The 23,970-nt window shown below is 43.7% G+C and overlaps 1 protein-coding gene across 23 annotated transcripts in view; it reads right to left on the reverse strand.

Annotated features, from left to right (window-relative positions):
- Positions 1-23,970, reverse strand: part of NEB (nebulin) — a 200,884-nt gene that overhangs the window by 31,811 nt on the left and 145,103 nt on the right. For 21 of the 23 annotated variants that reach the window (XM_084798870.1, XM_084798874.1, XM_084798882.1 and 18 more), the window contains 20 exons: positions 23,530-23,640; positions 22,824-22,928; positions 21,693-21,797; positions 21,157-21,261; positions 19,011-19,115; positions 18,763-18,867; positions 17,870-17,974; positions 16,644-16,748; positions 14,993-15,097; positions 12,773-12,877; positions 11,923-12,030; positions 8,763-8,867; positions 7,260-7,364; positions 6,770-6,874; positions 5,995-6,099; positions 5,793-5,903; positions 5,076-5,186; positions 4,711-4,812; positions 4,497-4,601; positions 283-393 (listed from right to left, as the gene is read on the reverse strand). In XM_084798870.1, the coding sequence (XP_084654996.1) occupies positions 283-393; positions 4,497-4,601; positions 4,711-4,812; positions 5,076-5,186; positions 5,793-5,903; positions 5,995-6,099; positions 6,770-6,874; positions 7,260-7,364; positions 8,763-8,867; positions 11,923-12,030; positions 12,773-12,877; positions 14,993-15,097; positions 16,644-16,748; positions 17,870-17,974; positions 18,763-18,867; positions 19,011-19,115; positions 21,157-21,261; positions 21,693-21,797; positions 22,824-22,928; positions 23,530-23,640 (2,124 nt within the window). Of the gene's footprint in view, positions 1-282; positions 394-4,496; positions 4,602-4,710; positions 4,813-5,075; positions 5,187-5,792; positions 5,904-5,994; positions 6,100-6,769; positions 6,875-7,259; positions 7,365-8,762; positions 8,868-11,922; positions 12,031-12,772; positions 12,878-14,248; positions 14,354-14,992; positions 15,098-16,643; positions 16,749-17,869; positions 17,975-18,762; positions 18,868-19,010; positions 19,116-21,156; positions 21,262-21,692; positions 21,798-22,823; positions 22,929-23,529; positions 23,641-23,970 lie in introns of all 23 variants that reach the window. The other 2 variants (XM_084798875.1, XM_084798871.1) reach the window with 2 other exon arrangements.

Raw genomic sequence — 23,970 nt, forward strand, 5'->3', positions numbered from 1 at the left:
GTAGATGGAGAACAGTTTGAATGTGATTAATGATCCTCAAATATGATTAAAATGGCAAACAGTATGTTATGTCATTTACCACAATTAAAGAACATACTTCAGCCAGATGAGATGGTGCACGCCTGTAATCCCAGTGCTCAGGGAGGCAGAGGCAGGTGGTTTGCTGTGAGTTCGAGGCCAGCCTGGGGTCTACAAAGTGAGTCCAGGACAGCAAAAGATACACAGAGAAACCCTGTCTTGAAAAACAAAAACAAACAAACAAACAAATAAAAAAGAACATACCTCACTTGCCAGGTTGTTAGCATCTTTCATGGTTTTGTAGAGCTGGCTGTCTTTCGGATTGAATTTTGGTGTCTTGCCCTTCTCTTTGTCAAAATTTTCTCTGTATTTAACCTAACAACAAATGCAGACATCTAGATTACTTCTGAGCTTCTGATTAAGGAAACATAAACAGTAGTGAATATGCCCATGTTATAAATGCTCACACAGTTTGTTACCCCAGTAAGGCAGTTTTAAGGGTGTAAGGGAATACTGTCCATAGTTACACAGGGAAACAGACAATCAGGGGTGGTATGAAGTGATGTGGAAGAGTACCGACTTTGCTCATCCTATTTTCTGGAGGCATCAACATGACATCTTGCAAATACAGATCACGACTAAGCAGTAAAAGCCTTAGGTTGGCTGGGTGGGGGCAGTGGTGGAGCACACCTTTAATCCCACACTTGGGAGGCAGAGGCAGATGGATCTCTGTGAGTTTGGGGCCATTCTGATCTACAGAGTGAGTCCAGGATCGCCAAGGCTACAATGGACAAACCCCGTCTCCAAAACCAAAACCAAATAAACAAAAAGCTTTAGGCTGAAGTCAGAGAGGCTGTCTACGATTCTGGGATCATTTTAGCTTGCCCAGCTGGATACCTCAAACACCATAGATACGATCTAAGGAACTGAGAGGGGGGTTGTAAACATCAAATGTTGAGAAGTAAAAAGTTTGTTAAGCTTGGCAAAATTATTATTTTAAAATAGAACTTTGATTACATCACCACCACCACCATCATCATTGTCATCATCATCATCCTCCTCTCACAGGGGCTGGGTAAGATGGATTAGTGGGTAATGGCTTCAAGTATCAGAGTAAGGATATACAAAGGAGTGAATGAAAGGAAGAGATAGTCGTTATGGCCAAGACACACAACAACATGGCTTACTCATTGGAGAACCCAACCAAACAAGGGAGTGACAGAAAACTTCCCTCATTGACAAACAAACGGGTGCTTTCATCACTAACAATCGAAGATCAAGTCTAGAAGTCCACTAGCCGTCCACTCTTGCTACAGGTTACACCAATTTAAAGGGCAGCATTTGGCTCTTAGGTTTGGAACATTCCTTCCAAATTGAAAACTATTGGCCCAGGAGGTAGAGAGGAGAGGCAGGCAGATCTCTGTGAGTTTGAGGTTAGCCTGGTCTACAAAGACAGCTAGGGTTCCGTTACCCAGCAGAACAAGAAAGACACAGAGACTGTGTGAAGTCTAAAATCAACAAAGCTGCCACACAAGAGAAGAGGCCCCCACAGCAGTAGAACTCACACATTCTGTCGGCATGCAGAGAGGGACCATGCCTGAGGAGGGACAAGGAACTGCAGACACAAAGGCAGCTCAGGGGGCTAGAAGGCAAAGCCATACATCCCAGGAACAGACTACAATGCTACAGGGCTCTGCTCTGAAAGCAGTTCACTCCCAAACAAAGGGAAACCGTGGAAGCCATGCCACAGGGAGAAGAGCTGGTGTCCAGCCCCAAAGGCAAAAGCTGATGTTGAGAAACCCGGAAGACAAGGGATGATCACCACAGTCATGACACCAAGAGAAAGTGCACCGGTCCACATAGGGGCAGGAAGAAACAGATACCCCTGCTGAGTGAGAACCAAACCTACAAGGGCACAGAACATCTGCTTGCCATCTGAGAATGTGAGGTCTTTCTGAAGGAGTGACTGATCTGAAGAGCAGCCAATCCATTCCTCTCACCTCAGCTTCTTCGTTACATCCCAAATTTACTTACATTTTCATCTCTTAAAGTTCACAACACAGAAAACAAAACTACTACCTTTCTTCCCCATGGCCTAACAAGAGGTGGCGTCCGGACTCTGTCATCCCATAAGGCTCAGTTATTGGACTGCTACACACACAGTGCTGGAAGTGGTTATACATTAGCTTGCTTTCTTTTCTTTTTCTGTTTTGTTGTTGTTTGAAACAGGGTTTCTCTGTGTAACGGAATCCTAGCTATCTTTGTAGACCAGGCTAACCTCAAACTCACAGAGATCCGCCTGCCTCTGCCTCTCAAGTGCTGGGATTAAAAGCATTACTCCACCATGCTTGGCCTAGTTTTATTTCTTATATTTATTTTTAAACTATTTAATGTCTATTTAATAGTTTTAACATCTAACTGTTTAGCTGGGTTTCAGGGCATTGAGTGAGATATTGGTACTTGGTACTTATAAAGACCAAAAAACAATTGCTAAATAGAAAATTACTCCCACCAAGACTTGTTTTTACAGAGGACAAAGGAGATATGAGGAAAATATTTCAGTATCTTGCTGCTCCAAGTTTGTTTCAAAAGTAAAGCTTTGAGAAGGAGAGACCATATGATAAACACCCCCCCCTACACACACAACAATTTCTCACAGCATTCTACATGTTTCAACACACAAAAATAAAACAGGAAAAAGTGTGACCTGGTCAATCCTCTGACCAAGGCCAAGAAAACAAAGCCAGAGGAACTGCCTTGCTGGCTTCGCTCTTCCATTACTGATGAGAAACTTGTTTCCTCATCGTGGGTGCATGTATTACACACACACACACACACACACACACACACACACACACACACACACACACGTCATCTTTCTTTTTAAAAAGTCATGTTTTGGTCTCAAGTGGTCATGTGATTCTATTAGTTTCTGATAAAATATTAAATAGAAAATTTAAATATAAGTGCAGGAAACCATGAAGTTAGTGTGGTCTAGCTGCCTTGAGAGGCACACATCATAGGTTTTTTTTTTTCAGGTTGGAGTCTGCAGCTCCTAGGGATACTTTGTGCCTTTCAGTTCCTGAAAAATTGAGACATTCCCTCAGGCAGTGAAGGGTTCAGGCTGGCTGTGTTTCCATGTTCCTGAGAAGTCAAGGAGGCATACAGAAACTTGGCTGGACAATTAGTCTTAGATGTTAATCTTGTATCCTGCATAGCTCGCAAAGGCCATTGTATCCTGGCAAATACAATTGTATTGATCCTTGCAACCTCCATTGTATTGTTTCTGATAAAGGTGTAAAAAAGTCTGTTTGGTTGCAATAAACATGTCGCAGTTCAGTCTTGCTGTGACCTCTCCAGCCCATGCCTGGGTAGGATTCACCTCTCATCGGTCATATCAGGGAACCCTGGCCCGGTAAGCAAGCACTGGTGCCAACCTGTAAGTATTCTTAAAATCATGTTTGTTTGTTGGCAGTCATTTCAACCTTTTGTCTCTTAATAATTCCAACTTGTTTTTCTAATTTGTAACTTGGCATTATGATTTATAATATCACGTTTGGTGTTTCCAGAGGCCAGTACAACTCCATGAATCCTGAACCTATTTCTTTCTTTCTTTCTTTCTTTCTTTCTTTCTTTCTTTCTTTCTTTCTTTTTTTCTTTTCTTCAAAAAGCTGAACATAATGGACAGTGAAGAAGGCGAGGAGAGGATTCTCATACCGGAGGAGAAAAAAAAAGACATTCTCAATCTGAAGTAAGGTCACAGGGTGGTCCCCACTGAGGGAACTAACGTAAGCCGCAGCTTTCTAAGCTGAGCTCTGAAAACCTGTGGAAACCCAGAGGCCCTGCAGAGAGACTAGAGTATGCAGTTGGCTTTAGGCTGCACATTTCTGAGCCTGTCTTTTCAAATAATACAAAGTCTGCTGAAGTGGAGCACTCTCCCTGACACACTGTGCATACCTTGCCCAAGCGCTCATCACACTAGACCATAATTGCTTAACCACAGGCAAAAGAACCTGAAAACGTTTGCTCACCCCTAGTCAGCCATGTCCAGTGGGGGCCCCCATATCCGTGTGTTAAATGAAAGAACAGAGGTCCTTTGACACGGTTGGGTTTTAGAAGTTAGAATCTTGTGACTGTCACACACTACCAAAGCTCTCACAGGTGACCCAAGCCTGAGGCAGACCTTCTGGATATAAATCTTACAGCCTGAGAAAAAGTACCCTATGACATAAGAGAGGAACTAAATACACAGGCCGCTAGACGCACACCTATAAATGGAGAGGTGGAAAACCAGGGAGCCTAGGTTGGTTAGCAGTAAACGAGTCAAGGTCCTCAGGACATTTTAAAGCCCTGCCGTGCAACTTTTTAAGACCCCGTATCACTTTAGCTGTCGATACTGCTCTTTCCGGGAATCGCTTTTTAACTGTACAGTTTTAAAAAATCTCACGCTGGGGTCACTGCTTGCCCTCTTCCGTTACCTGGCTGCTCAGCTTGGCTGCCTTCTTGGCCATCTCAATGTCTGGGCGGCCGAGCATGCTTAACCCATGGCTGCCTTCCTTGCGGTGCTTGGCTCTGTACTCCACCTGTATGAGAGAAAACCAAAATGGGCAGTGTGGTCTAGGTGGCGCACACGTTGTTCTTCCTGTTTGCATGAGGCGTTCAGTGCCAGGGTCATTTCCATGACACTCTTACCTCACTGGCCTGTTTGGCTGCCTGGGTGGCCTTCTTGATGTCAGGCCGATCAGCCACTGTGGTGTAGTGCAGATTCTCTTTGGCATCCTTTTTATAAGCAACCTTTATTTGGGGGGAGAGAATGCTTACTTGAGGTACACAGAATTTCTGAAAGTCTTCAATAAATACAAATAACATTAGCCAGTGTCCTTCACTGTTTTTTTAAAAAAAAAACCACCCGACAAAGAAACCACTGGAGCTGGACTTTGCACTCTTCTGAGTCCGTGGCCTCCAGTGAGCCTCAGGGATGCTGTGGTCAGGGATGCTGTGATCAGGGATGCTGTGGTCAGGGATGCTATGGTCAGGGATGCTGTGGGGGGACTTACGTCACTCTGCTTCTTGGCCACTTCCATGGCGTGCTTCACCTCTGGAGGCTCCTGCATGATGGAGTAGTTGGACTTCCCCTTCTCTTTGACAAACTTCTTCTTGTAATTTGTCTAAACACATCAGAATTATTCATGTGAGCAGAGGAAGGCAAGAAGAAGATTTATTTGAGAAAGCTGAGAAGATGCCAGGATAACCCTATTATGGTACCAGTTGGAACTTTTGATTTCTGGGTCCTATTTTCCTTCCCGCCCCATCTTTACTCCATTGAACCAATACCAGGACCACCCAGCAATCTTGGAAAATTGAATTCAAGCACATCAAATGCTTACTATTATTTTTTACCTTTAAAACATGCAAGTCATAGGTTATAATGGTAGGAAGCAGTGGGCAGAGATTACTGAGGCGCACAAGGTGATTTTAGCTCTCACACACTGTACAGTTGCTTAATGATAGCAGAGGCCACACTTGATTGACACTGCTCCCTCCCACTGCTAACATTAGTTATGCCTTACATTGCAAGATGTGCTTTGCTAAGCCTACATCTGCCACAACTGGAACACCAACACATTTTTAATAACAACTAGAGCTTAGGATTCATACACAGGTACTCAGGTCAAGAGTGCTGATGGATAAAAGCAAGCATTTGTAAGCAAGGAGTTGGCTGCCTTTGACCTGATTCAGCATAGCCGCCAAGAGCTCTGTGGCTGGGCACTTACATCACTGACGTGTTTGGTCACTGCCTTGACGTGAATCGTGTCCCTGGTCTCTGGCAGTGTTGTGTATGAGCCCTGGGCCAGGTGCTTCTTGACATGGTCCTTGTACTTGTTCTGGAAGGATCCACGAAGAGCGAGTTAAGGACTGTGCTTGGGGAAGCCAGCCTGAGCTGGAAGGGAAACATATGGGCCGTGGGTGGGTTACCTCAGACACCAGATTGCTGACAGTCTTTGCCAGGAGGATCTGTGGGGTGTCAGGCACAGCATGAATTGTTCCTCTTTCCTTAACGTGTTTCTCTTTGTATTTCAGCTGCAGGAGTAGAAAGGAAGGAGGCATCCCTTTACCTTTTTTTTTTTTTGAGTAGCTTGCACATTTTCATTCATCGCCCCAAACCCTTTACCATCACTGAGAGAATAACATCGCTGGTAAACAGGGAACACAGTAAAGGATTTATGCTTAGTCAAAATGTTATTTTTTTTTCCTGACAACTTTCAAGTTCAGGTTTGAATAATTATGAAAATCTCACAGTAAATCTTTGCCTTTAGTTCAAAGCATCCTCAAATATGTCACTTGACCCACTATCAGGCCTGGAGACATAATCTCTCTCCCTCTACAGATGTGGAGAGCCCGAGGTAGGAAGAATAGGATCCCACAGAAAAGAAACTTAAAATCTGAGTCAGAATCCAGCCAGCCCTTCAGATTCCCAGTCTGTGTCATGCCAGCTGCTGGCTGCAGTATAACCAAGAACCGCCCTGAGCTTAACAGAGCTTTTTACAGAGGCCTTCCAGAGCATCACTGATGCCACCAAGGGCAGGATCATGTATCAGGACCACAGCTGAGCTCCGAGTCCTGTCCTGGATGCTTCTGGGGACCATTGCTGTAAAAGATGGCTTTGAATGGGTAGACATTGCTTGGGGGGGGGGGGAGGAAAAAAAAGGCCTTGAGTCAGGGTAGCTATTGCAGAAGGCTGGATACTTACATCACTTTCTATTAAGGAGTTCCTGAGGGCCAGCACCATGTCTTTATCATCAGTGACAGAAAGCTTGCAGCCCTTGAGAAACTCCCTGTCCAGCTTATATTCAAACTGTGGTAGGAGAAAACAGAGGAAGTACGTCATTTGATTCAACCAGAGAGGATTCTTTAGAGGGAATGCTCATTCTCAGAATACAGGGACAGGGAGTGGGGGGAGGGGGGAGTTCCCTGGTCTTTCACTGCTATCTCATCCCTAGATTTGTCTCTTAGGACCAGAGCTAGGACTCAGCTCTCCCAGCCAAGCCCTCTCTAGCTTCAGGTCTCTGAGGCCTCGGTGCCTGGGCCCAGTTGTCAGAGGGCAGGCTCGACAGCTAGGCGTGTTTCAGGAGCTTACTTCTCCCCCTCAAACTTCCTTCCACTTAGGACCCCAAATGAGCTGGGGCGAGTGCCCTGACAGTGAGCATTGGAAACACCCACACGCCTGTCTCCCCTCTTACGTCACTCTGCTGCAGGGATGACTTGGCAGCCTGGATGAAGTCAGGCCGGTCGGGCGTCCACTTCCAGTACGCTTTGTTGGCTTCATATTGCTTCTTGTAGTCCAGCTGTTTTGAGTGTGACAGAAAGATAACCGCTCAGGCTGCGTTTGCACACACATGCAATGCACAGGGGGATGCTTGCAGGTCAACATTCCACAGATCATAGCTCACAGAACCCTCATGAAACTGTGCTCTATGCAGCTTGTCAGTCACTCAGGTCAGCTACTAGCACCCTTTGGGCCCCAGTCGGTGCTAGAGCTTTGACATTTCACCTCCAGGTGAAATGATTCTCTACAGTCTACCTTAACTGCCGCCCGTCCACCCTTCACAGTCAAGTACTTGGTAACTTGTAAGTAAATTACAGGTATTTCTGTAAAGGTGGCCAGAATATTACAGAGACTATATATGTATACCACCTAGATTCCAGGGTCTATTGGACCACACATATCCTCCCCACATCTAGATCCCTATTTATAGCCCACTGACTCATACCTACACCATCTGCCAGCTCCCATGGCACCTTAGTTTACCGGCCCCAATAAAAGGATGCTTTTGGAATGAGCGAGAATCAGTTGCATTACTAATGTTTCACGACACGATATTTATATATATTTAAAAGCTAGTGCCCATGTAATTCAGGGCTGTTTCTGTGGGTAAAGTCTTTAGCGTGCTCCAGCTAAAGAAATGTATCCGGGAGGAGCTAGGCAAGCGGTGGGTCCAGACCTAACAACAGCTAGCAGCTCTGTTTTCTCCTTCGGTAGCAGATGCTAGAGCTTGGGGGCACGGGGAGAACCCGGAGAAAAGAATGGAAGATGCTGGAGCACTTTCCAAAACATTGCCTTCATTTCAGAACTAACTTCCGGGTCTCAGTTGCCCATGGACACTAAGTAGATGTAACGTATGACCCGGGTGAGGCCACCCTTGTTCTTCTTCATGCTCCTTCACGAGGAGCCGAAAAGAACATTTAGTTTTTAACACCATCCATTACACGCTCTGCTTTTCATCTGGACAGGCAGAGCTTGGTTTCAGAGAGAGATTTCAAAGGCCACGCACTTCCTCATGTGGATTAAATCCACACCACACTTGCTATGGTTCAAACGGCAAACCACAGCAATGTCCAAAACTCATGTTGAGGTCTGACTGTCACTGTGAGCTGAGACCTCCGGGGCAGGCGACATGGTCACGAAGGCAGAGCCTCCAGGACGACTGCGGCTCACACTGCAGGAGAGTGAGCATTTGCCGCCTTAGACTTTTCCATGTGCCCTCCTGCCCTTCTGCTTCCTGCCATGGGATAATGTGGGAAGAGGAGCCAGTTCTGATACGTACATGCTCTTGACCACCCTTCCCTCCCCCATCTCTAGAACTTAAATCAATTTCTGCAAAGTCCCCGGCCACAGGGTATTTATTTTCTCTTACAGGAGGAAAAAGAGACTAAGGTTGGCTGAGGGAAGTCTTGGCACTTACATTGGTGTTGACTTTGTAGGCATCTTTGGCTGCTTTGATATGGACGGCATCTGGCTTGATGGTGCAGTTAGATTTATTTCTTTGGTAAACTTCTTTATACTTCAGCTATGGGAGGCAACAGTGACACGGTTAACTCTTTTTTTCCCCCTAGGGAGCTAAACATTTTACAAACCAAGAAACTAAAACTGTGATGGCAGTACGTGACGGTCTCCCCGGTTAAAAACCCTGCTGTGAGGAGATGAGCCTTCTTAGTCATGTGTGTCAGAACACACTGTGGTCAGCAGCGTGGCCCCAGGCTTCCCACCTGCTAGTCTGGGCTGAAGAGTGAGCTGGCAGCTCGCCTTGTACACTTTTCCTTCCCATGTCAGGACAGCCTTGGTGCAGGTATCCTAAAACCGCCCTCCAGGAGGCGTTTAGGGCTGCCTCTCTCCTGCGTTCCCACACTCCTTCCTGCTCTCTAATCACACAGCATAGAAGTTTGTCTACTCTTTCTAGTAAGCTGAACCTCTTATAGTTATTATCTCCTTCTCAGTGACCAGCACATAAAAACCCAGGGGGCAAATGTACCCAAAGATGCTGGCGTCACAGCTGTCAGCCCAGAGGTAAACCTTGTGAGTTTTGGTAACTGGATTGAATGTGGGCAGCCCAACAAGTAGTTAGTTCCCTACCTTGAGCCTGGGGCCCCTAGCTTCATCTACTTTTGCGTTCCCTAAATTCCATGGCCCGAGGGTACGATCGGGTCATTTTCACTCACTGTAGAGGAAAGATCCCAGGTGCAATGTGATTGCGGTAGAGCAAACTCAAAGAGAAGGAGCTGCTGCATTAATTAATTTCTAGAACTTCAGGATAAAGTCCTAGAAATTAGTACTTTGCATCAGCACCCACCCCAGCATATTCTAACAAGCGTTTGAGGAAGTGGGTATAGAAATGCTTCAGATTTCTGCAGGGAGCAGCTGCTCTCATAGGGGCTCAACTTGACAGACACTTGCGACCATCCATGTTTGTGTAGATATGTCTACTTTTTCAACCAATGTACTAAATATTCCCATGTTTTTCAGTCAGTAGTCAACAGTCAACAGGATGGCTTATTTATTCATCTACCAATGCACTCATAAGCACAGCTTTAATCAAGGTTTTGGGATTAAGAATCAGAGAATTATACATAATATATATAAACCATATATAAATATAGATAGAAGTAGATATATATGTGTATGTGCTCACACACTCACAGAGTTATTTAAAACATTGAATCTGTATGAGGCATGTTGGTTCATGCCACTTGGGAGACTAAGGCAGGGGAATCACCGTGAGTTCAAGGCCAGGCTGGGCTAGAAAGTAAGTTCCAGGCTTGTCTGAGCTACAGAATATTAAACATTTAAAAAATAATAAAGAGTGAATCTTTTTTTTTCCAATGAAAATAATGGTGGTTTTCAATGACAAAAATCAAAGCAAAATATCTTGTTTGGTTTTGTTTGGATTTTTTTGAAACAAGATCTTGCTACGCAGCCCTGCCTAGCCTTATTAAGTTAACAATCCTCCTGTCTAACCTCCCAAATGCTAGAAGTATTGTATGCATGTATGGCCATGCCAGCTTAAAGCCAAGTATTTTTAAATTGATGAATACAAATTCTCCTGAAATTCAGGGTATGAGAATATAACAACTGGTTTGTTTCTCAGGGAAGATAAGGCTGACGGAGCGTTTTTGTCACTTGTGTTGCATTATACTTTTTACAATGGCCTGAGTGAGACCTCTTCCACATGCTGTCCTGGAACGTGACTTTGCTGTTTGTTCACTAAGAGCTGGTGACCCTTTCTTTATCACTTACCATAGTTTGAACCTGGAATATCCCTCAAGTCTCATATGCTAACATCTTAGTCCCAGCCTTAGGTGCTACTGGGAGGCAGTAGAAGGCAGCTTCATGTTCCAGAGGCCCTACGATGTCCCAATAGCATTATCTTCTTGGCAGGTACCCACTCTTCAGAGGGGATAGTGAGACCCAGCTACTTTCTCTTCCTCTTTATATCTCATGATGGGTCGGTGATTTTGCTCTGCCATATACCTCTGCCATGAGGTGCAGCCTCATCCAGGCTCAAGCCACAGGCTCAACCAATCATAGAGTGGAAATACCCCATTAAGAGTCAACACAAAGCTTTCTTTTTATAAGGGAATTGATCTCAGTGACGGTAAGCGAACACATCTCTTGAATGTGTGTAAAAGACAGGAAGACAGGAAGACAGGAAGACAAGGATTTCTGAGTTCTAGGAATAACTCTTGACTCGCCTAGAAGCTTTGGCTCTTGGCCTTCTAGAGCCCAGACATTACACTGCGAGATGCCAAGCAATGTGGAAAGATGCACAGAAGAGCCTCGTTTATACAGGAGCCCATCAACCATCAGCAGTTGGGTGAACATGGCTCTAGTGCATTCAGCCGCACCTGCTCAACTGGATCATAACCACCATGACTGTCCCAGGGTCACCTGCAATGTGACCTAGCATTTTTTTCCTGCAATGTTTCCTAGCAAAACACCCAGACAAAATCACTGTAGTGATGCATAGACCTTTACTACCCAAGGTTGGTGCCTGAGTCTTTGACATTACTGTTTGCTGTCTTTGTCTGCTTTTCTTCTTGAGACAGGGTCTCACCATATAGTTCTGGCTGGTATAGAACTCACAGAGACCTGCTTAGTGTAGTTCTGGGATTAAAGACATGTGCCACCAAGCCTGGCTGACATTATCTCAAGATGGATAGGTATGTTCCTGGCTCTGGGAAAGTTGCCTTTGACCTGACCAATATACACATCTCTCCCTCTGACACTGATTGCAGGGATTTGCTTTCTCTTGCTGACCTGGGCTAAGCTCTAAGTTCCCTCCAATTGCACTGTGTGCCTCTGGATCTGTCTACCCTTGGCATTCACATTGGCATAGTTCTCATATACTGGGACTGTGTCCTGGAAGAGCCACCTTCAAGGGCCACCCCAGCTGTGGCCCGGATGTCTGCCTGCAGCATTGGATCAGACCTATTTTGCTGACTAGCCAACTCACAGAATCATAAGGAAAATGGAGGATTGTTATTTACGCCATAGACAGCGGTTACCTCCTGCAGTTTAGTGCATCACAATGAAAGCCCAGGACAGAGGGGCTAAGGAAGGGTACTCACATCACTGACTTCGTCCTTCACTTTGCGGACGTGCAGCAGCATGGGTGTGTCATGGATGGTGGTGTAGCCTCTGGGTCTGGCCTTGTTGTATTCCAGTTTATAAAGTATCTGAAGCAGATATATATAAAAAAAAAAGCAGGAAGTTATAGCTTTATGTTTCTTCATTAACAATTTAAAATACAAATGGATAATAAATAGGAAGTATTGGGATTCAGACCCAGGATGGCTGAAGTGCCTGATTTACATACTACAGTGACCTGGCATCCGGGTTCTCCCAGCATCCTTCAGTCCCAGCCTGTTATAGGGCAAGGCTGGTATAATCCAATCCGTCTTCTATTCAGAACTTTCTGGCCCAGGGGCTGGACTTCTCTATATAATCCAGACATTTTGCTTCCTGTGCACTCCCCCCCCCCACCTCTCTCTCACACACTCTCTCTGCTTGTGTGCTTTCTCTTTGCTCTGCTCCCTCCTCACTGCTTTTCTGTCTACCTCTGCGTGGCAATGTCACTGACCGCTACCTGTGAGTTCAGTCAACCCGCCAGAGAGCTGCCCACCAATAAACCTGCATTTATATACTCTGATTTGGCTTGAATTGGCTCATTTCATTGACAGGTGACTACTGATCAGAAGGAAAGGCAATCATATAAGCTGGGGCCTCTGCTTCTTCATCGCCCGTGTGCTAGTTTGAATGACAAGTCTTCACTGTGAAGGAAGAGCTCTGTGCGCAGCAGCTGTGCAGCACCCTCGCCTCCGTCCCCTGACAGCAGTCTCACAGTTTCTGCAATGACCCACCCTCACCTGGGCAAATGCAGGGAGCCTGAGAATGTGGACACTTGGCTTCTGTACTTACATCACTGATTTGCTTGTTGACTTTTGTGGTGCGCAGGTGCTCTGGAGTGTCCACAACTGAGGTGAACTTGTCCTTTGACTTCTCATACTTTTTCCTGTATTTGATCTAGATCATGCAAGAAAAGGTCAAGTTACTTTCAAGAGCAGAGGCCTTAATGAAATCTCCTGAAACACTAGAGTGGGTGTTGGCTTCGTGGTGGCTTCCGCTTTCTACATCCTAACTGAGGATGTTTAATAAACTTTGTATTTCATCACAGTAGTATAGTAGAGTGGACAGATATTTTCCACTATATTTCACACACGTGGGAGCAAAGGGGCTCTCAGAAGTTAGGAGATAGGCCAAGGGCCTGTGTGGAGTAAATTTCAGAGAAGAGCTATAATCTTCTCTGGACTGACAAGTACAATTTCACTCCTAACCTTCCATATTATGTGGTATTTTTCCATGCCTAAGTGAAATAGATGTCCAATAAAAAGAATATATATGACTTTTAAAGTATTTTAGAATTTCTATCTATCTATCTATCTATTTATCTATCTATCATCTATCAATCCTATATTCTTCTCTCATAAAATACATCCCAACTCCTTCCTCAAAGCCCCCCTCCAACCCTCCCAATCCCCCTTCCCCGATCCAAAATGCATTTTTTTTGTACTTTCCAAGTCACATTTGTGTGTGTGTGTTGTTTTGTTTCTTTTTTTTCCTCATGCACACAAGCTGTTTTAAGCAGGACAGATACAGAGACCAACAAACTTTCATGCACAATGTTTTTGATGATCCTATCAAGGCCAAGGATGTTTATGGTGAGAACATATCCATATATATATTGATTTGACAACAAACTAAAATGGCAAAGCAAACTGCTAATACAAAAGATTGGCTAACGCCTTTTCAGTTTGGGCCAAGAGAGTGGCATTTCATTAATGATCTCGCTGGTAATCAGCAATTACCACATTTCCCTTCCAGCCTCTGATGGAAAGGTGGCAGTGCGTGCTCAGCAGACGTTGTTGGGTGACAATATTATCAACACGAATAAGGACAATGTCCGGAGACTGCATGGCCACAGCTCCCTGGAACAGGGTAGTTGCAGTGAGAACTGAGCAACACAGTGCTTAGAGGAAAACATTAGGTATCCAGACCTTTAAAGGCTATTAATCTATGAAATAACCCCAATTTCCAAGGAATCTGTCTCCTGAGCCAAACACTAAGAAATATAAGTTAATGTTATACCAATTTGAAAAAAAAAATGTGTCAGGGAGCCTTGGCTGATCTTCGAGGATTTCTAAGCATTAGCTATGCTGACAATGGCTGCCGAATACACCAGGCCATGGTCAGATTGTGTTTGTAAGGAATGAATATTCGTATGCTTTATCATGAGAAAGCAGCACAGGCAGGGGTCAGGAGAGGAGGCCAAAGAAAGCATCCAAAGAAATGCACCGAAGCTCTCAACCTGCTTCTTCTCGCCGTGCTGGACATTACCTGGCTCCACATGTGTGTATTGTAGAGGGCAGTCAACATATCTGGGCGCAGAATTTCATTACATCCTTGTTTCAGAAGCATCTTGGCACTAGATTTATATTTTCTCTGTCCATGCAAAGAGCGGTGAAGCACAAAAGAGACTTATGAAGACAGAAAGAACAAGGCTCTATATCCCAGTCACCTCTGAGTGAAGAGATGTAGGCTTAACATACTTTGTGTGCTCACAGAGCTGTGCAGTGAAGACCCGTATGTGGAGTGCGAGGAAAGTGGCCGAGATATTTATGCCTGGCCATCCATACTCCTTGCAAATGAGGTGGACAAAGGTAGCGACATGTACGTTACCACCCAGAATGCCTTACGGAGAGGACATCATCAGAACAGAGAAAGACAGCACAGATGTCTGTCTTTTTCTCCCATAAATTAAAAAAAAAAAAAAAGAATTGTTTTTACACCTGAATTTGCAGTTGACAATTGTTTATAAACAGGTTCTTCAAAAGAATGAAACGGACAGGGTCCTGGCTTCTGTTCTCCGCTTCACCACAGCACAAGTGAGGACACAGAGCATCGACTGGCACACTCAAATAGCTCACAGGGCTCTTTGGGTGGCTAGACAGATACTTTGAAACAGAACATCTCAATATCATAGGCAGAACCTATGACATCCTTGCAGCAGACAGGACGACACCTTGTGAGAACTCGGAGCGCAGTCGTGTCTGGGCCGCGCTGCCGGCCTCGGCACAGTACCTGGCTGATCTGGTCGCCTGCGGTCTTAGCCAGCAGATGTCTAGGCTCATCGACCACCAGGTGGTATTTATCTTTCCGCTGCTCATAATCAGCTCTGTACTTTTTCTGCTCAAACATCATATTAAATTACAGCATGAATATGACATCAAGGGTACACGGTAATGTCTCAGTCTAAGCACCCCAGAGAGCTTGAAACCTATCATTTTCAGCACTGAGTCCCCCCTCCAACCCTCCCGCCCCCAGGACAGTGTGTCAGTGTTCACATAGGGAGTAGGGAAGACAGGTGAAGACAGATTGCCTAAAGAGAGGCTGGAGCCTGGGAGAGAGCAACCTCGGAAACAAACTGGTGTGCCTTATGCCCAAACGTTTCCATCTTCTCACAGGACACGTTAGCAACGTCAGGCTTTATGACATCTTATATTGTATTTAAAATGAGGGGCTGATAATGCACAAGTTTAACATACAGGACAGTGAGAATCCAAAAGTGTAACTAACTATAATATCCCGAAGTATAGGCTGTCACAATCTAGCACTAATTGACTTGATTTAAAAGACACCTGGAAATTATTTAAGAAATAGGAAAAACACAATATATCAAGACTGTCTTAGGAAGCTGCTGATTTTTTAAAATATAGTTGTCCAGCCTGGAAATATACTGAAATGAAATAATTAAACAAAAATGATTACAATTGACAAAGGCCACACATGTAAATGTATATCGCTGGCTACATTCTTACTATTAGCTCTCTTTTACTAATTTTCTAACATGTTTGAACTTAGGCAAGTCCGCAGATTATCTGAAAGCAGAGAAGTATAATTTTAGTTAGGAAAACATCTAATCACTATAAAGCAACCCAACTAGAACTCACAACAACGTGCTTATTTCAACTCGCTTGAGTTATATTCAAATTACATCGCTGCAAAGAAAGGCTATGGGAAAGATTGTGTAGAATATAAAAGGGGGTGTAGATAAATATGCTACCGTGCATCCAGTTCCAGGGGAGTAACAATAATATACCTGAATGCATGACTCACACAACTCTTTCACTGCTTGGGTTGGGGCTCTAACCACTTGCGTTTTGGTGCCTCTGTGGGACTACTGAATCTACCTTGAACTTCCAGGTCTCCCAGCTCTACACTGTTTAAAGGCATTTAGCTGACAGTCCACAAAATCCTTCCTCCTTCCTGGGCACCACAGGGCTGTGTTACAGAGGTAAAGATGAGCGTGGGCCTATTCAACGTGTTGGCAAAACCCATCAGATACTGTAGTTTTTCCAAGTCCTTATGTGGAACGGACACTTAGGACAGGTTTTGTGTCATGCTACACATTAGATTTTAATGAAATAGCCCTGAAGATTTCTTTTGTTATTATAATGTATTCATATTATACCCTGATTGATATCCCCTTGCTTGTATCTTCCCATTCCCACCATCCCGCCCTATTCCCCTCCCCTAGACCTCTGACAAGGGGATCCTCCTCCCCCACCATATGACCACAGCCTATCAGGTCTCATGCAGATAGCCTACATCCCCTTCCTCTGTGTGACCGCAGGGACTCCCTGTCAAGGGGAAGTGATCAAATCGAGGGCATCAGGGCCCTGCAGATTTCTTAAGAGAACCGAGTAGGCTTAATCAAATTAGTCGTACATACCTCATTCATCAACTGAGTTGCATACTTGAAATGTCTGTTAATTGGACAGTCAGCAACATACTTGAAATTTGACTTTGTTCTTTCAAATACTTCTTTATACTTATACTGGGAGGAAAAAAAAACCATAATCATTCTATTGTATCCAATCTTAGGGGTGAGCCATGCTCTTTATCTTATGATTGTAATAACACATGCGTAGAACTAACAAGTCTTTATAGTTTTTTTAAAACCTCGCAACGCAGTGAAAAGTAGAAGGTGCGAACATCTTGAAAATAGCCCAAAATACACAGTATAGACCATCCATTAGATGGTTTCCAAATATAAATTTCATTCTGATCAAAGGTTTAAAGCTGTTTCTTCTCTGTTTTGCTATTTTGTGATGACTTTACTTTAATGTGCTTTGACGTGCCACATGAAAGCCGTTTTTAGTACATTAATTAGACTACCACTTTCTAGCAACTAATCATATAATTAAAATCTTATAGAGCAGGGGTGGGTGATGTTTTTGAGCAGTTCTAAAAATTAAGAATGTTTATACAACTTTAAATGATCATAACAAAGAAAATAGCTATGATAAATGTGGCCTACTGTAAAATACCTTCCATCCCACATCTAAAAATTGGCAGTTTCTTATTTTAGATTAAAAACAAATTCAACTGCTTTATTTTGTAAACAGGAAAAGGGGGCCCTAAAAAACTTGATTTGCCTTATGGACCAAATTGTTCGTAGATTAAAATACCCACACTTGGTATTTGTTGCTGTATTAATGCTTTAGTCGAATGAATCACTCATATACATTAATGAGAGGAAATTCTGGAGGAGTTGTAAACAGTCATACTAAATATTTTTTAAATCAAATACAAATAGACTACAGTTAATGAAGCTATCACTAAGGAAATCTCTAGCCAGGCATGATTGCACACGCCTTTAATCCTAGCACTTCGGGAGGCAGAGGCAGCTGGAGCTCTTTGAGTTCAAGGCCAATCTAGGCTACACATAGTGAACTTTAGTCCAGCCCAGGCTACTAAGCAGCCTGTTAAAAAATAAAACAAAAACAAAAATGAAAATCTCTAAAGAGTGAAGAGGTCAGCATGGGGTGCTGTTATCGGGTCTAGAAGGGAGGACAGGGATGAAGCTACGTAAGGCAATTTCCTCAGCGCTCATCTTTGTGAGCTCAGTTTTCGATGTAGCGCGCGAAGCCTTTCTCCTTGAGAAGGTAGGTATACCTTGCTGTAGAGAGTCTTGTTCTGTCCCGCTAGTGCCAAGTCAGGGGTATCATAGGCATAGCAGCCAATGCCTTTAAGCCAGGTCAAATCTTCTTTATATTTTACCTGAGAGAAGAGGGATATCACAGAGTTTTGGTAATTCATCTCCAAATAGTTACAGGTTAGGAGCCATCCAAGCGAACGAATTAGAAACGCTGATTCCCAACGTTTGCCAAATAACGAAGATTTGAAAGTCCTTTTTATTTAAATGCATTTCTAGAAATTACTGATTTCTTCTTCTGATTTGTTTTTTGAATATGTAGAAGTTTTCATTTATTGATTAAAATCAACTCTAAACCAGTGTACCTTTCCATAGAGAACAGCACTGGCTTGGTAGCTATGTTGTCATGCCGACAGGTGAAACCTCTTTCTAAATGGGCATTGCTTTCTGTCGCATTCTTTTCAAAGGAAGAAAGAGGGGCATGAACTATATTGCTTTGAGTCATAGAGGAAAACATAGAGTAACTAATATGGGTATAATTTCCCTCTCCTAAGCTTGGGCCTACTCACTTAGTAATTAAATTTAATGACTTGAATAACCATGCACAAGATCTAACAATCTATGGAAGTGGAGCCAGGTGGATGGCTCAGCAGGCAAAGGTACATGCCATAGAGTTTGATCTCTAGAACCCTAATGGCAGAACGAGAGAACCAACTCCCGGAAGTTGTTCTTTGAACACGCGACATTGACCATTTCTCGTGTAGTGTGGCATATGATACTCATGCCCCCTCCCCATCCCCCTCCCCCCAAAAGTAAACCAGGCAAGTGTTCTACCAGTTTTTATACAGTGGTTGGCTGAACAGCTCACAGGGGAACACGGCTTTTGACGTGAAAAATTACAGGTAACACTTACATCGCTGATGGCATCAGTGACTGCCCGGTGGTGGAAATGCTCAGGGCGGTCAGGAATGGAGCTCCAGATTCCCAGCTGGCTCATGTAGTTCTCCTTGTATTTCACCTGTTGTAAGAACGTCAAGGCAGCTATAAAGACGACTCAAAGCTAATGTAAAGCCTATCTCTCTGAAAGTTTAGAAAAGGGAGATTGCCTTTAGGGGAAAAGAAAAGTATAATGGGTTTCAGTAGTGATTCCCTGGGACTCACTTTACTGATGTCATCTGTGACTTTGCGATGATACACAATGTCCAGCGCATCCTTCACGGTGTGGTATTTCCCTTTAGTCTTTTGGAACGTTTCTTTGTAGCGAAGCTGTTAAGAGAGAATACAGCTCAGATTGTGAAGATTGCCAAGTTAAACACATCAGTTCTGTTCAGCTTTAACTCTTACATTTTTGCCCAGGAATAAATTTAGGGGAAAGTTTGAAAAGTCATCCCAGATGTTGGAGGATAAAAAGACACTAAGGAAAAGTCATAATTAAAAAAAAAAACAAAACAAAACCCTAGCTGGGCGTGGTGGCGCACGCCTTTAATCTCAGCACTCGGGAGGCAGAGGCAGGCGGATCGCTGCGAGTTCGAGGCCAGCCTGGTCTACAAAGCGAGTCCAAGGCTACGCAGAGAAACCCTGTCTCAAAAAAACCAACAAAACAAAACAAAACAAAACAAAACAACATACATGGGTTGGTGAAATAGTAGTGGGTAGAGCCATAGCTCATAGTGTGTGGTTGTGGGAAATGTCTGACAGTAGAATGAGCTGTCGGTGATGAGGGACACTGCGTGGGGCATGTTAGAATTCTCTGCATGTCTTTGCTGTTTTTCTTAACATAACAAAATGTATGTAAATGTTAAAATATTCTATTTGGGGGGTGTCAAGGAAGAAAACAACAACAAAGACCTTACTATATCTAAGACATAATAATGCACATGTCTGGGGGAGACATCCACTCACCTCCCAGCTCCTGCTATTAAAATGACTTTCCACTACTAAGCAATCTTGAAATTTCCCTTGTCTTTGTGACGTGATAACACTACTCATCTCATCCACGTAAGACATGTTTATCTAGGCAGGCTGCTTTTAATCCCGAGCAGTTATTTTCTTGAATAACTGAGTAAGCATTAGTGAAAGATATCTTTTCTGAAATACTTTGTTCTTTACAAGAGTGATGGTAGAAAATTACTTGCTGCATCAGCCATGGTGGATACATTAAATTTAACACCAGATAGCACCCTTGTTGCATTGGGTGGTTTTAAAGATTAAGGCTCTTGAAATTGGTGCTGAGGACTATTTAAAGATTAAGGATATAAAAATTGGCACGGGGGAAGATCTAGGGCATAGTCAGACCTTGGCATCAATTTCATGTGTAACCATCCCTGTGCAAAGAAAATTAAATTTGATACAAATTAATAGTGAGTAGTATTGGTCACAGTGGCTCAAACAATGTACTTCCAATACTCAGGAGGGACTGCTGTAAGTTTGAGGCCAACCTGGGCTACACAGTGAGCAATAGACTACTCTCAGCTACAAAGTAAAAGCCTAGACAAGATAACAAAACCAAATGAGAACAACTTGCCAGTAACCTTGATAAATACAGGGGATGTCATACAAAGATTGAGACTGTGATGAAGGTTAGATTTTGAGGAGAATCAATGGTTTTCTCAGCTAACTGTACTTGTATCTTTCCTACTAATTACCTTATATGCCCATGAAATTTAGAGCTATATTGTGGATACATGGTGCTAGCTGGAGCTTTTGGCTAGGTGTTAAGTCTCAAGTTGTCTCATCCACTAAGGCTTGTGGCAATAGATAGCAAATCTGCAGTTGAGTTCTGGGCTACAAAGCCAGGAAGAACTGGCCACCTCTCTCAAGTAGACTTATAATTCCTATTCATCAAAACTAGATAAACTCATTACCAGTAAAAGGCATACTTGTCAGTGATCAAGTGATGTGGACAAAGAAAGTCCACCTTTTGATTTAGCTACTATGTTCACATGTCCTGGAACCCACACATTCCATATTAGGCAATTAAGAGATGGGAGAGAACATTTTCCAAGCATTAACTAAGAGCTCAGTATTGTACTAGACACATTATTCACATTTTTTGGTGTGTAGTCTTACTTCATTACCATGGTTTTCATCCTATTCTACACATAAGAAAAATTAGACAAGTATATAGAATTAAAGAGCAGGCAACCGAACTGAATCTGTTTTGTCTGCATCCAAGGCCATGATTTTATGTCTAAGAAAATTGGTTATTAAGTATCTCTAGGATGCCATCCAAGAGTCACATTTTGTGTTGCTTAGATAGCCACAACTCTCCCTGTCACAACCGGAGACGGAAGGAAAGTATGCTTACATCGCTGGCATTCCAGTAAGCCCTCTTGGCTCTGATGAGGATTGGCGTATCTGCAACTGGGGTATACTTGTCCTTCATCTTTTCATATTGAATCTTGTACTTTTTCTACGGCATAAAAATAGAAGAGAAAGACAAAAAAGGTTAAAATTTATTATAATTATTGTAGTGTGTGTGTGTGTGTGTGTGTGCGTGTGTGTGTGTGTGTGTGTATGTGACATGTGCATGATTTTGTGGAATCGATTTTCTTCTCAATTGTATGTGGGTTCTGGGGATTGAACTCAGGTTATCGGGCTTGTCCTGCAAGCACTTTATGTGTGGAGCCATGACACCAGCCCAAGTTTGTATTTTATTACGCTTCCCAATTTACACCCAAGTCACAGATCTAAGGGAAAGGCACAACATATCTCACGATTAAGGGTACAGCTTCCGTGTTTGGGTGACGCTGAGCACACTTTGTAGTGATAAAATTCTCCTTGGAAATTGCAGGCGAAGGCTTGGCAGTATTTCTTAGCTAATGGGTGGAATCCCCAACTTACCTCGCTGACCATGTCCTTCACATCTTTAGCATGTTGCAAGGCTGTGGTCTGGTTTCCAGCGTGGTGATGGGGTCTCTCTTTAGTGGCAAGCTCAACATAGAGATACTATAACAAGAGAGCAGGGGAGGAGATAGAGATGAAGCTTCATCTGTACAGTCTGTCCTCTTTGTTTCGAGTCTTTGTGTGTGTGTGTGTGTGTGTGTGTGTGTGTGTGTGTGTGCGCGCGCCTGAGTTGGTTGTTATGTATATGTTTCTTTATTTGTTTCTTTGTACTTGACCTTTAAAAACACACATCCAGACCAGGGATGGGTTGGGGCTGCACAAATTGATGTACCAACCAAAGCCATGGCAAGCAGAGGACCTAGACCCCCTGATCAGATGTGGCCAATGGACAGCTCATTCTCCACGTGGGGAGTGGGGGAGAGCAGGGGACTGCTTCTGACAAGAACTCTGGTGCCCTCTATTTGAGCACTGCCTCCTAGGAGAGGGGTCCTATGGGAACCCAGAAGAAGGGGATGCAGACTATCCAGATGCGACCTGATAGGCTGTGGTGAGACAGTGGGGGAGGAGGGCTCCACCTGTCAGAGGTCATGGGGAGGGGAATAGAATAGAAAAGGGAGGGAGGGTGGGAACAGGAAGATAAGAGTGAGGGGATTATAGTCAGGATGTAATGTAAATAAATTATAATAATAATAAAAGAATTTTATAAAAGGAAAACACATATCTATGAACCAGTTGTCTAACAACACTTCTGCTGGGTGTGGTCCAGTCTAAAGCCATGGAATAAAGAATTCCAACTGAAGACTGGGTGGATTTTGAAAGATTCTTCACTATCCTTTCCTCCTAACTTTGCCTACACGTGTAACATAGTTTCATTTGTTCGTGGGTAACAGACATATTCTTGAAGTGATCAAACAACCATTTTTACTACAGAGTCCATGACTACTTATCTGAGGACAAAATTAAATGGCCCTTAGCAAAGAAGATGTGGCATCCTTGCCTGTGGAAATGTAAGTGCACTTATGATAGTCTTGAGGAAACTACAAAGTGTGCTCACAAGCTGCAGCAAGGCCAGCCAGGAATGTCACGTAGACATTACTGCCCCATGGCATGCTAATTGATAGGCGTTACCTGACTCTGAAGCTTCTGTCCTCGCTTGGCTCTTAGAAGGTCAGGGGTGTCAGGAACTGAAGTGAAGATGGACTTCTGCTTCTTGCCCGAAGCTCGGTACACCAGCTAGAGGCAAAACAAGTCACCGCTGTCATGCCTGTTCAGCTGGTGTGGCTAGTGTTCTGCAGATGGCCTGACTGCTTACTCGTGGGTAAGGCAGGCGACCCACTACTGCAACTGGCTAAGTTTCTTCCTTCTAAACTGGTGGTTTATGAATAGTTGCCTGCTGAGCCCTCCCTCCCTCCCTCCCTCCCTTCCTCCCTCCCTCCCTCCCTTCCTCCTGTTGAGTCAATACCCTGTTGCTGTACTCTTGGTCCCATACTCAAGACAGAAGAACTTGAATTAATGTTAGTTTGTAGACAATTGTATAAGACAAAGACCTTCTAAGCTGTAAAATCATGACAAGTCTCCTATTTGTCCTAGTTATAGAAGGGCAAGTATTAATGTCTTTTTACAAGAAGATAAAAAAAATGATAAATTGAACCAATGTGAGCTCAACTGCTTTGCATAGACAGACACTGGGCCACTCTGCAGTCAAGGGCAGAAGGGACATTTTTTCCTGTCATCATTGAGCACTGGTCACCATAGACAGGAACTGAGACTCCTGAGTAGCTCAGTCCATCTGGTCTGTCGGCCTCTCGTGTAGAGACAGGTGATGCATCCTTACCTCGCTCAGATGTGTCTTCAGTTCCTGCACTTTTCTGTATTCTGGGGTGTCAAGCACCACTTTGTATTTGTCTCGCATCTTCCTGGCGTTATCAGTGTACACGTAGTTCGACTTAGAAGAAGAAAGGCAGAAACACAAGTTGATTAGTCGTTTAAGGGACCACATGTTATGTCTATCAAATGGATGGAATAGTTCAACTGAGCAGGCTCCAAATGTGTCCTGGGAAACTAAGAGTCTCAACTATGTCCACACTCTTTTATGCTTTGCCCCTCTTAGTCTTCCCAGGCAAGAACAAAAACAGCCATTGTTTAAGTTCATTGCCTTTATAATAGGCACAGATCATCATAAGTAAATTATGACTGACTCAAGTTGATGGCAAATTTCTCCTTAAAAGTAGATGTAACCTAAGACTCTGTCTGCTGCTCCCCTGATTGGAAGCTG

This window comes from Acomys minous, assembly GCF_964271855.1.
Source record: "Acomys minous genome assembly, chromosome: 10".
NCBI lineage: Eukaryota > Metazoa > Chordata > Mammalia > Rodentia > Muridae > Acomys > Acomys minous.